At 44.0% G+C, this 14,319-nt stretch overlaps 1 protein-coding gene across 1 annotated transcript in view; it reads left to right on the forward strand.

Moving 5' to 3' along the window:
- The window catches only part of thada (THADA armadillo repeat containing), a 559,310-nt gene that overhangs the window by 50,299 nt on the left and 494,692 nt on the right, over positions 1–14,319 (forward strand). Inside the window, exons 11-13 of the mRNA XM_070889374.1 lie at positions 10,634–10,788; positions 13,833–13,988; positions 14,130–14,261. Coding sequence (XP_070745475.1) covers positions 10,634–10,788; positions 13,833–13,988; positions 14,130–14,261 — 443 coding nt within the window. The remainder of the gene's footprint in view (positions 1–10,633; positions 10,789–13,832; positions 13,989–14,129; positions 14,262–14,319) is intronic.

The following is a 14,319-nucleotide window of genomic DNA, read 5'->3' on the forward strand; positions in this document are numbered from 1 at the left end:
TTATTTCACCCTCCTCCTTCCTGATTGCAATGTCTGCATCATCCCTCTTTTGTGAAAACAGATGCAAAGTATTCGTTAAAAACCATATCCATGTCTTCCGCCTCCACACACACATTACCTTTATGGTCTCTCATATGCTCTACTCTTTCTTTAGTTATTGTATTTATAAAACATCTTTGGGTTTTCCTTGATTTTACTTGCCAAAATGTTTTCATGCTCTCTTTTTGCTTTCCTAATTTTCGTTTTAATTGAACCCGGCACTTTCTATACACCTCCGGAGTTTCTGCAGTATTGAGCTCTCGGTATCTGTCATAAGCCTCGCTTTTTTTTCTTTATCCTACCCTGTATGTCCCTTGACATTCAGGGGGCTCTAGATTTGTTAGTCCCACCCTTTTTCTTTTCGGGAACTTACTTGTTCTAAACCCTCAGGATCCCCTCCTTGAATACCTCCCACTGCTCTGACACTGATTTACCTTCATGTAGCTGTTTCCAGTCCACTATGGCTAATCCCATCTCAGATTAGCAAAACTGACTTTTCCCAATTGAGAACTTTTATTCCTAGTCTATCTTTGTCCTTTTCCATAACTACCGAAAATCTAACTGAATTATGATCACAAGCACCAAAATGCTCTTCCACTGATACCCCTTCCACCTGCCCAGTTTCATTCCCTAAAACTTAGTCCAGAACTGCCACCTCCTGTGTTGAGCTTGCTACATACTGGCTAAAAAAGTTCTCCTGACTGCATTTTAGGAATTCCACACCCTCTGGCCCCAAGTTTCCACATGATTTGCTCCTGATTTTTAGGAGCAACTGGTGGAGAACGGAGTATCTTAGAAATCGCAATTCTCCACATTTAAGTTTTCTGCAGTTCTAGTCATGTAGAACAGTTTCACTATTGAACAGAATTTTTTTTTCAAAAGGGGGCATGTCCGGCCAATGACGCCTGATTTGAAAGTTTCCACAGTGAAAACGTACTCCAAACTAACTTAGAATGGAGCAAGTGAAGATTTTTGTAGGCCTGAAAAAACCTCGTCTACACATTAAAAAATCAGGCGCAGGTTACAAATTAGGCGTCCGGAACGAGGTGGGGGGGGGAGGGGGCGGGAAGGGAACTCATTACATTCTACAATAAATCCTTAGTTATACTTATACAAATATTATAAAAATAATTCCAACCTGAATAAAAATTTATAAGCAAAGAAAAGATTAAATAAACCATGTTCCTACCTGTGTGAAAGTGCTTCAGGCAGGCCTTTCAGGCAGGGAGAAGGCTGCAGGAAGCCTCACAAGTTGAGGCAGCCGTTCCCGACGGCGGCGGGGGGGGGAGGCAGTGAGGGCCCGACCGACGGCAGCAGCCGTTCCCGACAGCAGGGGGGGGGAGGCAGTAAGGGCCCGACCGACGGCAGGGGGGGGGAGGCAGTAAGGGCCCGACCGATGGCAGCGGGGAGGAGGCAGGGAGAAGGCTGCAGGAAGCCTCAGAAGTTGAGGCAGCCATTTCCGACGGCAGGGGGAGGAGGCCCCCCTGCCGTCGGTCAGGCCCATCGGGAAACGGCTGCCTCAACTTCTGAGGTTTCCTGCAGCCTTCTCACTGCTGCAAGAAGCCTCAGTGCTGATCATGGAAGGGCAATGTGGTTTTATTAAAAAATGTTAAAAATTGAACAGCTACAAAGAACTACAAAAATGGCCGAGTGCCAATGTTTCCTTCACACTGCGCGTGCGCGAACGCTCCAACACGCACGCACAGGGTTGCCGGCACGAAAAAAACTCATTTAAATGATACCCGCCCCCTCCTACTTACAAAATCGGCACGAGTGGTAGGCTCTGCCCCCTGGGCGCCGCGCCAAGCTGACATCGAGCTGCAAAGTGCTTGAGAATAGCGCGTTTTTTTTCAGGCGCCGTTTCCGGCGCGAAAAACGGGCGCCCAGCTCGGAGGGGCACCTGTTTTGCCGCGTGTGGAAACTTGGGGCCTCTATACCTATCGCACTAATTCTATCCCAGTTAATATTATCCCAGAGTAGTTGAAATCCCCTACTATTACTGCTCTATAGTTTTTGCACTTCTCAGAAATTTGCCTACATATTTGCTCTTCTATCTCCCTCTGACTGTTTGGGGGTCTATGGTACACTCCCAGAAATGTGATCGTCCCATTTCTGTTCTTCAATTGAACCCATATGGCCTCATTTGATGATCCTTCTTAACATATCACCCCTCCTCACAGTTGCAAATGTTTCTTTGATCAATACTGCAACCCCCCCTCCCACCTTTTTTTTTATCCCCATCTCAGTCCCATCTGAAAACCCTGCCATACCTTCCCTTCTTTCAGCCATGTCTCAGTAATAGCTACAATATCATACTCTGAAGTATTTATCTGTGCTCTCAGCTCATCTGCCTTATTTCCTATACTTGCATTGAAGTATATATCATTTACCACTGCCAAATTCCCTTGTTGTCTATTTTCTAGCCCTTGTTTCCTCTGTCTTCCAAATTCACTTTCTACTTTTCTGCATTCCAGTTCCAGCTTTGCTTCTCTCCCGTCTGAATCTATTATCAGGTTTCCATCCCCCTGCAAAGCTAGTTTAAACCCTCTCCAACAGCACTAGCAACCCCCCGCCCCCCGCGATGATATTGGTCCCGGGTCTGTTGAGGTGCAACCCGTCCGGCTTGTACAGGTCCCACCTCCTCCAGAAAATGTCCCAATGTCTCAGGAATTTGAAGTCCTCCCTCCTGCACCATCTCTGCAGCCACGCCTTCATCTGTACTATCCTATTTCTGTACTCACGAGCACGTGGCACCGGGAGTAATCCAGAGATTACTACCTTTTGAAGTCCTGCTTTTTAATCTCTCTCCTAGCTCCCTAAACTCTGCCTGCAGGACCTCATCCCTCTTCCTCCCTATGTCTTTGGTACCGATATGGACCACGACCTCTGGCTGTTCACCCTTTCCCCCCCAGAATGCCCTGCAGCCACTTGGTGACATCCTTGTCCCTGGCACCAGGGAGGTAACATACCATCCTGGAGTCACGTCTGCAGCTGCAGAAACGCCTGTCTGCTCCCCGAACTATTGAGTCCCCTACCACTATTGCTCTTCCACTCTTCTTTCCGCCCCCCCCCCCCCGCATGTGAAGCTGAGCCACCCGTGGTGTTGTGTACTTGGCTCTGGCTATACCAGAAGAACCATCGCCCTCACCAGTACTCAGAACAGAACACTGGTTGGAGAGCGAGATGCACTCGGGGGACTCCTGCACTACTTGCCTGGTCCTGCTCTTCTGTCTGGTGGTCACCCATTCTCTCTCTGCCTGCGCACTCTTAAGCTGCGGGGTGGCTATCTCTAGAAACGTGCTATCCATGAAGTTCTGAGCCTCGCGGATACACTGCAGTGACTTCAGTTACTGCTCAAGCTCCAAAACTCAAGTTGCTGTAGCTGGCGACACTTCCTGCACATGTGGTCGTCCAGGCTATGCAAAACGTCCAGGACTTCCCACATGGCACAGGATGTGCACTCCACGGGACTGAGCTGCCCTGTGATCTATTTGACTATGAAATAAACTTAAAACTATAAGACAAAAATACTCACCCACTACTTACCAATCAGCTGTTTCCCATGAACCTCATCCTCTAAGGGACCAATGTTTACTTTTGCTACACTCTTCCTTTTTACAGACTTGCAGAAGCTCTTACAATCTGTTTTTTATTTCTTGCTAGTTTTCTATCAGTCTATTTGTTCCTTTTTTATCAATTTTTTGGTCTTCCTTTGCTGGTTTCTGAAACACTCCCAATCCTCAGGCTTACTACTATTCTTCACAACATAAGCTTTTTTCAATCTACTGCTATCCTTAACTTCTTTAGTTAGCCATGGATGGATCATTTTTCCTGTGTAGTTTTTGTTTCTCAGTGGAATGTATTTTTGTTGAGAATTATGTAATATTTCTTTAAATGCTAGCCACTGCTTATCTACCGCCATACCTTTTAATCTAATTTTCCAATCTACCGTAGCCAACTCGCTCTTCATACCTATTGGCTTTATTTAAGTTTAAAACTCTAGTTTCGGATTTAGGCAAGTCACGCTCAAACGTAACATGAAATTCTATCGTCTTATGATCACTCTGCCCCAGAGGATTCTTCACTATGAGATTGCTAATTAACCCAGTCTTATTACACAATACAAGATCTAAAATAGCATGTTCCCTAATTGGTTCCGTGACGTATTGTTCTAGGAAATTGTCCCGAATACATTTCATGAACTCGTCCTCCAGACTACCTTTGTAAATTTGATTTGTCCAGTCTATATGAAGATTAAAGTCCCCCACGAGTATTGCATTATCATTGTTACAAGCTCCTACTATTTCTTGATTAATATTCTGTCCAACGGTATAGCTACTGGTTGGGAGCCTACATACTACTTACACCAGTGTTTTCTGCCCCTTGCTATTCCTTATTTCCACCGATACAGACTCTACTTCCTGATCTTCCAAGCCAAGATCCTTTTTCTCTACTGTCCTTATGTCATCCTTTATTATCAGGGTACACCGCACCCCCCCCTTCCCTCCTTTACCATTCTGCCTATCTTTTCAAATCATCAAGTACCCAGTAACATTTTGTTCTCAATTTTGGTCACCTTGCAACCTCATCTCTGTAATGGATATTAGATCAAACCCATTTATCTCTATTTGTGCCACAAGTTTGTCGATCTTGTTATGAATGCTCCATGCATTCAGATAAAGAGCCTTTAATTTAATTTTTTTTACCATTATTCCCTGTTTTGACCTTATTCTCTGCTGCACTGCTACCATTAAACTCCCTGTCCCTTCCTGGCACACTCAGCCTATTTTTACCCAAATCGCTACACTGCTCTATTGCATTCACCTTTCTCTTTAGATATCTAAATTTCCTCTCACCTGATATCCGCCCCCCCCCGCATTTCCCCATTTTTTTAGTTTAAAGCCCTATCTACAGCCCTAGTTATTCGATTCGCCAGGACGTTGGTCCCAGCCCAGTTAAAGTGAAACCTGTCCTGACGGAAAAGCTCCCTCTTCCCCCAGTTCTAGTGCCAGTTCACCATGAATTGAAACCACTTCTTCCCACACCAGTCTTTGAGCCACGCATTTAACACTCAGATCTGCTTGACCTTATGTCAATTTGCGCATGGCTCGGGTAGTAATCCAAAAATTATTACCCTTGAAGTTCTGCTTATTCATTTAGACCCCAGCTCCTCAAACTCCCTCAGTGAAATCTCATTCTTAGTTCTACCTATGTTATTGGTTCCTACATGGACCACGACAACTGGATCCTCCCCTTTCCACTCCAAGTTCTTCTCCAACCTCGAGGTGATATCCTTAACCTTCGCACCGGACAGGTAACACAACCTCCGGAACACCCTATCGTGGCTACAGAGAACAGTATCTATCCCCCTGACTATACTGTCCCCTTTCACTACCACATTCCTTCTCCCCCCCCCCCCCACTTGGATGTTCCCCTGTACCAAGGTGCTGTGGTCAGTTTGCCCATCCTCCCTGAAGTCCTTTTCCTCATCCATAGAGGGAGCAAGTACCTCGTACCTGTAGAACAGGGTCAAGGGCTGTGGCTTCTCCCATCACTGCATTCTGGGTCCCCATACTTTCCTGACTTGTTCTTTCTTCTGTCGTCTTAACCTGTTCCAGCTTGCACTGTTTTTCTAAGTCTGGACCACTGTTTTTTTTTTAACTGCACCATTTCCCTTCATCTGTGCCATTATCCATGACGGTACATTCAGCCATCATCGTCCTCCTCTTTGGAACTCCCTTCCTAAATCTGTCTGCTTTACTTCATCTCTCCCTACTTTCAAAGGCTTCAACACCTACAACTTTGACATTGCCCTTTCATCACCCCGCCCCAACTCTTGCCAAATCATTGTTCAACCCCTTTCCCGCTGAAATGCCATGGGACTTCTGGCAATGTAAAAGGTACTGTAATATAACTAGTGTATGTATGGTCTCGTGGAGACCAGCTTTAGTCAGTTATATCAGTAATGCTGTGAAGAACAGCACCTTATCTGTTTTTGTTGATGCATACTTGTTCAATTCCTTTGGTAAAAGTACTGTTAAATGCACGGAGGGCAAAATTTTGCATTTAATCATTTAATCGCTCCAAAAAATAATTTTATCCTAACCATCAGTGTGTTGGACATAGAGTTGATCAGCCTTCCAATATTTAACTTTTTGAGGATTTTGAATGTTAATGCAATGAATTTTTTTTTTTAACGGTCTCTTTATTTAGCATTAAAGAACCACAATTTTAGAATAAATGACTAGATCTGGTTCATTGTAGAAATTTTGACATTTTTCAGAATATGGTAACCAGCGTATGAAAGACAATAATTAATTCTTTAAAAGCTTCGATAATTATTTTGTGATGACAATTGATAACTGAACTATTAGTCTGGAATTGATAACAGAACTATTGGTCTCGAATTGATAACGGAACAATTGGTCTGGAATTTTTTTCCCTTATCATGAATATGCCATTTATTTTCTGAGATCTTATTCATACATCAGGAAATGAGCAGAATAAATTAATATAGAAACCTCTTGATATAAAAACTGACTCCAAGATAAGACCTTTATTTGGAATTATAATGTTAGTCCAGTTCCATATTCTGCAGTTTGCTCCTTCGTGTTATCACTAAAATAATTTATTTAAAAAAAAAATGAAAAATACCCAAACTTTGTTTGGTCTTCTCATTCCCATTCTCTGTAAATTCCCTACTTCCAGAGAGGTTGAGGTGTTACATTGGAGTTCCTCAATCTCCCAAAAAATAGGGCTTCAGCAGGAAACTCCAGTTGGGAAACGAGTAACAAGTTAGGCCGCTGAAAACAAAAGTGGCAAATGCTTAAAATAGTAAATACTTAATAGCATCGTAGTGACTGTAGGATGAAGGTAATTGGTGATGATTGCACCCTGTTTAACATGGCAACAGAGAACTGTCGCTTCGGATGAAAATTTCCATTCCAAAATTCGATATTTATTAGTTTTACTAACAAACCTGGTCCAGATATTCAATCTGCTTGGTTTCCAGATGTTGTTACTGGTGCTTTTACATGTGGTTAGTATTATGCTTTAGTATCTTAAAATATGTACATTTTTATAAAAGTAAATTATATATTTTTACTAAGACTTAGAATTTGTAAATGAAAGATTGGCATATTGTACATGAAGGTTGTTTATTATGCAACAATGGTCAATATCCAAATTATTCCTACATATTTTCCAATGTCTTTTAATCCCCTGTTCTCTAGTTTTCTACTCGCAAACAAAAATTGCCGCTTGCATACATAGAAAATAGGTGAGGGAGTAAGCCATTCGGCCCTTCGAGCCTGCACCACCATTCAATAAGATCATGGCTGATCATTCACCTCAGTACCCCTTTCCTGCTTTCTCTCCATACCCCTTGATCCCCTTAGCCATAAGGGCCATATCTAACTCCCTCTTGAATATATCCAATGAACAGGCATCAACAACTCTCTGCGGCATGGAATTCCACAGGTTAACAACTCTTTGAGCGAAGAAGTTTCTCCTCATCTCAGTCCGAAATGGCCTACCCTTTATCCTAAGACTATGTCCCCTGGTTCTGGACTTCCCCAACATCGGGAACATTCTTCCCTCATCTAACCTGTCCAGTCCTGTCAGAATCTTATACGTTTCTATGAGATCCCCTCTCATCCTTCTAAACTCCAGTCTCTCCTCATATGTCAGTCCAGCCATCCCTGGAATCAGTCTGGTGAACCTTCGCTGCATTCCCTCAATAGCAAGAATGTTCTTCCTCAGATTAGGAGACCAAAACTGAACACAATATTCCAGGTGAGGCCTCACCAAGGCCCTGTACAACTGTAGTAAGAGCTCCCTGCTCCTATACTCAAATCCCCTAGCTATGAAGGCCAACATACCATTTGCCTTCTTCACTGCCTGTTATACCTGCATGCCAACTTTCAATGACTGATGAACCATGACGCCCAGGTCTCGTTGCACCTCCCCTTTTCCTAATCTACCGCCATTCAGATAATCTGTCTTTGTGTTTTTGCTCCCAAAATGGATAACCTCACATCTTATCCACATTATACTGCATCTGCCATGCATTTGCCCACTCACCTAACCTGTCCAAGTCACCCTGCAGCCTCTTAGCATCCTCCTCACAGCTCACACCGCCACCCAGTTTAGTGTCATCTGCAAACTTGGAGATATTACACTCAATTCCTTCATCTAAATCGTTAATGTATATTGTAAAGAGCTGGGGTCCCAGCACTGAGCCCTGCGGCACTCCACTAGTCACTGCCTGCCATTCTGAAAAGGACCCGTTTATCCCAACTCTCTGCTTCCTATCTGCCAACCAGTTCTCTATCCACATCAGTACATTACCCCCAAAACCATGTGCTTTGATATTGCACACCAATCTCTTGTGCGCGACCTTCTCAAAAGCCTTTTGAAAGTCCAAATACACCACATCCACCATCCCTAATGCACTCCAGGAAATCCTCCTCCACCGCATTGCTGCCAGTTTGCTTAGCCCAATCTATATGTAAATTAAAGTCGCCCATGATAACTGCTGTACCTGTATTGCACACATCCCTAATTTCTTGTTTGATGCTGTCCCCAACCTCACTACTACTGTTTGGTGGTCTGTACACAACTCCCACTAGCGTTTTCTGCCCTTTGGTATTCCGCAGCTCCACCCATACCGATTCCACATCATCCAGGCTAATGTCCCTCCTTACTATTGCATTAATTTCCTCTTTAACCAGCAATGCCACCCCGCCTCCTTTTCCTCTCTGCCTATCCTTCCTAAATGTTGAATACCCCTGGATGTTGAGTTCCCAGCCTTGGTCACCCTGGAGCCATGCCTCTGTGATGCCAATTACATCATATCCGTTAACTGCTATCTGTGCAGTTAATTCGTCCACCTTATTCCGAATACTCCTCGCATTGAGGCACAGAGCCTTCAGGCTTGTCTTTTTAACACACTTTGGCCCTTTAGAATTTTTTTGTAATGTGGCCCTTTTTGTTTTTTGCCTTGAGTTTCTCTGCCCTCCACTTTTCCTATTCTCCTTTCTATCTTTTGCTTCTGCCTCCATTTTATTTCCCTCTGTCTCCCTGCATCGGTTCCCATCCCCCTGCCATTTTAGTTTAACTCCTCCCCAACAGCACTAGCAAACACTCCCCCTAGGACATTGGTTCCGGTCCTGCCCAGGTGCAGACCGTCCGGTTTGTACTGGTCCCACCTCCCCCAGAACTGGTTCCAATGTCCCAGGAATTTAAACCCCTCCCTCTTGCACCACTCCTCAAGCCACGTATTCATCTGAGCTATCCTGCGATTCCTACTCTGACTAGCACGTGGCACTGGTAGCATTCCTGAGATTACTACTTTTGAGGTCCTACCTTTTAATTTAGCTTCTAGCTCCCTAAATTCTTCTCGTAGGACCTCATCCCACTTTTTACCTATATCGTTGGTACCTATATGCAACACGACAACTGGCTGTTCACCCTCCCTTTTCAGAATGTCCTGCACCCGCTCCGAGACATCCTTGACCCTTGCACCATGGAGGCAACCTACCATCCTGGAGTCTCGGTTGCAGCCGCAGAAACACCGATCTATTCTCCTTACAATCGAATCCCCTATCGCTATAGCTCTCCCACTCTTTTTCCTGCCCTCCTGTGCAGCAGAGCCACCCACGGTGCCATGAACGTGGCTGCTGCTGCCCTCCCCTGATGAATCATCCCTCTCAACAGCACCCAAAGCGGTGTATCTGTTTTGCAGGGGGATGACCGCAGGGGACCCCTGCACTACCTTCCTTCCTGTTGGCCAAAAATCCCCTATCTGGCTGTATAACCTTTACCTGCGGTAAGACCAACTCGCTAAACGTGCTATTCATGTCATTCTCAACGTCATGGATGCTCCAGAGTGAATCCACCCGCAGCTCCAGTGCCGTCAGGAGCTGGAGGCGGATACACTTCCCGCACACGTAGTCGTCAGGGACACCGGAGGCGACCCTGACTTCCCACATAGTACAGAAGGAGCATAACATGTGTCAGAGCTGTCGTGCCATGACTTAACCCTTGGATTAACTTAATTTGGCAACAACAATGCTTAAGGTTATTTACTGATATAGAAAAAAAGAAAAACTACTTACCAATCACCAGCCAATCACTTACCCTCTTGGCTGTGACATCACCTTTCAATTTCTTTCTACTTTTTTGCCTTCTCTCCCTGCTGCAGTTGCACCGGTCGGCCTCTTGCCGACAACGAACTCCCGAGCCTCTCCTCGATGCTGAGCCTTAAGTAGGCCTCCTCGATCTACAAAAATAGCAATCGTTTAAATATTGCACTATTAAATTATTTTTCTCTTTTTTTTCATCCTGTACAAATCTTGGAATCTTAACCATCTTGCATATTGGTTAAGTAGGTATCAGTGCAGCTCTTTTCTCTCCTCCCCCACGTGAAATGCATATAAGCTGTGTACAATTCCCGACTGAAAAAAAAACCACAGAAAGAACTGAATAAAAGAACATTTTATGCTACTAGTGATTTGGAGAAATGAACTTCAAAATTAGGTTTATTGATAAATCTTTCTGATCCTAAACAAAATCCCTGGTCTGTTTGCATTAGGTCCTTTCAGCAGTAGAGGTGCTCTTGGAGCACTGATGACCTGCTTGAGAGCAGCTCGAGCTCAAGGACTGTGGAGCACTGCTGAGAGATTTGCGTGGGACCAACTGGTACCTGTTGGCCTGATGAAGCAGGCTTTGGTTCACAAACATGAACAGGTATGTACAGCGATTTTTAAGAACCTTTTTACTATTGTGAGCTGTTGGGCTCTCGGTCACTCCAGGTGGTTCTGACTTTCGGTGGACTTTTAATGAAGTACTAATCTGAACAGCTATTCGTTACGGGGCAGAATGAGAATGGTCTTGGAGAACAGTGCTAGGAACCGTAGACTGATATTGACAATCTAAATTGTTCCCTTCAACTCCCACAAAAAAATTGTGCTTGCACACTCTTGACTCCATTACCCACCCCTCGATGCCATCTCCAACTAAATCCAGAGGTGCGGAACCTTGGGATGCTGCTCGATTATTTCAAGCTTAATTACTTCCCATGCAACCCATCTATTACTAATGCCTGTATTACCTTCTTCCACCTCTGAAATGTTGCCCTATCTTTCCTCTTCCACTGGAATCCTAATCTATACCTTTTTGTCTTCTCCATGCACAATTTCTGCCATGCCCCCCTAACTTCCACCATCCAAAAACTAGAAATCATTCCGGGCACATAGCTCACATCCTCCCTCTGCCCTGTAAAGTACTTGGACATCATCTACTAAGTGAGGTGCAGTGTGGATATATCTGAGCTTCCCTTCTGAAACTGGTCAATCGAATTCTAAAAAATTGCACGTGTCCCTTACTGAACATGAACACAGGTACACAATGGGCTTGGGGTGTCTGTTCTAAGCATTTTATTGGCAGCCTCATCTCTGCTCACCGTAGTGAGCAACGGGCTAGCTAACCTTCTGGAAAATGGTAATGGGTACCCTCAAGTGTGGTGTTGTAACTTTGTACTGCTCAAGAGGTGATCTTCAAGTGGAGGATACAAGTGGCAGCTGTCTTAATTGCTGATTCGTATTGGTACCTGATGTCCTCGTGGATGACAATTTTATCCTGAAGACAGTAATTAATACAAGAGTGCTTTAGTCTTTTCCATCTTTCTTAAATGGGAAAAATCCCACTGAAGGGTTAGCTTGTGTCACATAAGATGTGTACAAACAATTTTCATTTCTCCTACTCGGCACATAGAAACATAGAAAATAGGTGCAGGAGTAGGCCATTCGGCCCTTCTAGCCTGCACCGCCATTCAATGAGTTCATGGCTGAACATTCAACTTCAGTACCCCATTCCTGCTTTCTCGCCATACCCCTTGATCCCCCTAGCAGTAAGGACCTCATCTAACTCCTTTTTGAATATATTTAGTGAATTGGCCTCAACAACTTTCTGTGGTAGAGAATTCCACAGGTTCACCACTCTCTGGGTGAAGAAGTTCCTCCGCATCTCGGTCCTAAATGGCTTACCCCTTATCCTTAGACTGTGACCCCTGGTTCTGGACTTCCCCAACATTGGGAACATTCTTCCTGCATCTAACCTGTCTAACCCCGTCAGAATTTTATATGTTTCTATGAGGTCCCCTCTCATTCTTCTGAACTCCAGTGAATACAAGCCCAGTTGATCCAGTCTTTCTTGATAGGTCAGTCCCGCCATCCCGGGAATCAGTCTGGTGAACCTTCGCTGCACTCCCTCAATAGCAAGAATGTCCTTCCTCAGGTTAGGAGACCAAAACTGTACACAATACTCCAGGTGTGGCCTCACCAATGCCCTGTACAACTGTAGCAACACCTCCCTGCCCCTGTACTCAAATCCCCTTGCTATGAAGGCCAACATGCCATTTGCTTTCTTAACCGCCTGCTGCACCTGCATGCCAACCTTCAATGACTGATGTACCATGACACCCAGTTCTCTTTGCACCTCCCCTTTTCCTAATCTGTCACCATTCAGATAATAGTCTGTCTCTCTGTTTTTACCACCAAAGTGGATAACCTCACATTTATCCACATTATACTTCATCTGCCATGCATTTGCCCACTCACCTAACCTATCCAAGTCGCTCTGCAGCCTCACAGCATTCTCCTCGCAGCTCACACTGCCACCCAACTTAGTGTCATCCGCAAATTTGGAGATACTACATTTAATCCCCTCATCTAAATCATTAATGTACAGTGTAAACTGTGTAATGTACAGTGCACCTTGCAAGTCAATGCACTCGCAAGTAGGTGGTCCTGGCAGGAAAGCAGTGGGAAGTTCGCCAGTACTCTGTGCTGGTAAACTGTGCAGTTTTAGCGGATTAAACTCCAGCACGCAATCGAGGACCGGGGAAGTGGAGGGATCCCTAAGCTTTAGCTATTGCCTGCCTTCACCTAAATTCTCTGTATTTAAATAAGTACGGTGTGTTACTATGAGGAGAGAATGTGCACTGGTAATTGGGCAAACAGAAGCTTTGCATGTGGTGATTGCATGGTGGTTTAGAAACTTTAAAGCATAGTGATGTTTCTGCGCATGTCGTTACTCCTGCCTGACCAAAAACCCAAAGAAATGACAATACTGAGGTTAATAATATCGGATTTGATGCTGCTTACTGTGAACTGGATGTATGTAGCATGCATTGTGTGTCTTTTGATATCTCTCAATATTTAGCAGTGTGTGACATTTCTGTCTTTCAATCTTCCCACTTCAAAACATCCTGAATGCTTGATATGCTTAGGCATTAGTTTAAATTCTCAAAATTCCTCGGTAAGATTGTTGTCGGAAACAGAGGTTTAGGTTTTTGAGTAACCCAATAATGGACTCTCAATCACGAAGAGTTTGCCTTTTCTTGGCTAGGCTATATGCAGAATAACAGGGAACCAGGGAAATTGTATTGGGGCTCATCTTTTCTAATTATCATGTACAGATGATCATCAAATAGTACAAATGTTGTCAGGACGACTATGGCTGTTAGAGGAAAGGCTTCATTTTGAGAAGGGCAGCCATGTTAGGAAATAGGTGAGGGTAATGAAGAATTGGCTCTGGGCCCTCATTGCTGTTTTCAGTTGGATTTTTGAATCCAGCAAAGTGAAGTGCTGGTCTAGACAGGACAATTGACAGTAGTACCTGTAGATCTTTTCCAGTCAGCAAAAACATGAATATGAAAGGTGCAGTATTTGGAGGTAGAGGGAAGTGTTAAAATAACAAAATTGCAAAAATATAAATGATTCTTATTACAGGTCCGTCTAGATGCCTTGGGTTTGGTCTGTGAGACACACCGCAGTACAGAAGCTCTATCCCAGCAAGAGATAGCTTTAATAAAATTCTTCCTTCCATATAACCTGAACAGTCAGTCTCCTGCGATGAGGCAGCAAATTGTGTGGCTAATGAGAAAGGTAGGACAATTTTTTTTGGTTCCCCTTTTGTATTTTTCCTTCTAGCAGGGTCCTCGTGATCAATATATAGAATTTGGCAACTTAAAATAATATTTACAGTGTTTTTGATATTTATACTATCTTTTTTAATTTTCTCTGCAGCTATTCTGTAGGCTACGGGACAGTTCCCAAGTGCTTTATAAACAAATTCAGATTGTTCATAGGCAGAAGAGTACTCAGTGTGAAGAAAAACCAAATGAGCAAACTCCAGAAATTCAGCTCCAACGGTATAAGGTACAAAATATTGATTTAATTCGAACACGCTGCACGTACGTATAAATAAATGTCTGTA

The sequence above is a fragment of the Pristiophorus japonicus genome, chromosome 9 (genome assembly GCF_044704955.1).
Source record: "Pristiophorus japonicus isolate sPriJap1 chromosome 9, sPriJap1.hap1, whole genome shotgun sequence".
Classification (NCBI taxonomy): domain Eukaryota; kingdom Metazoa; phylum Chordata; class Chondrichthyes; family Pristiophoridae; genus Pristiophorus; species Pristiophorus japonicus.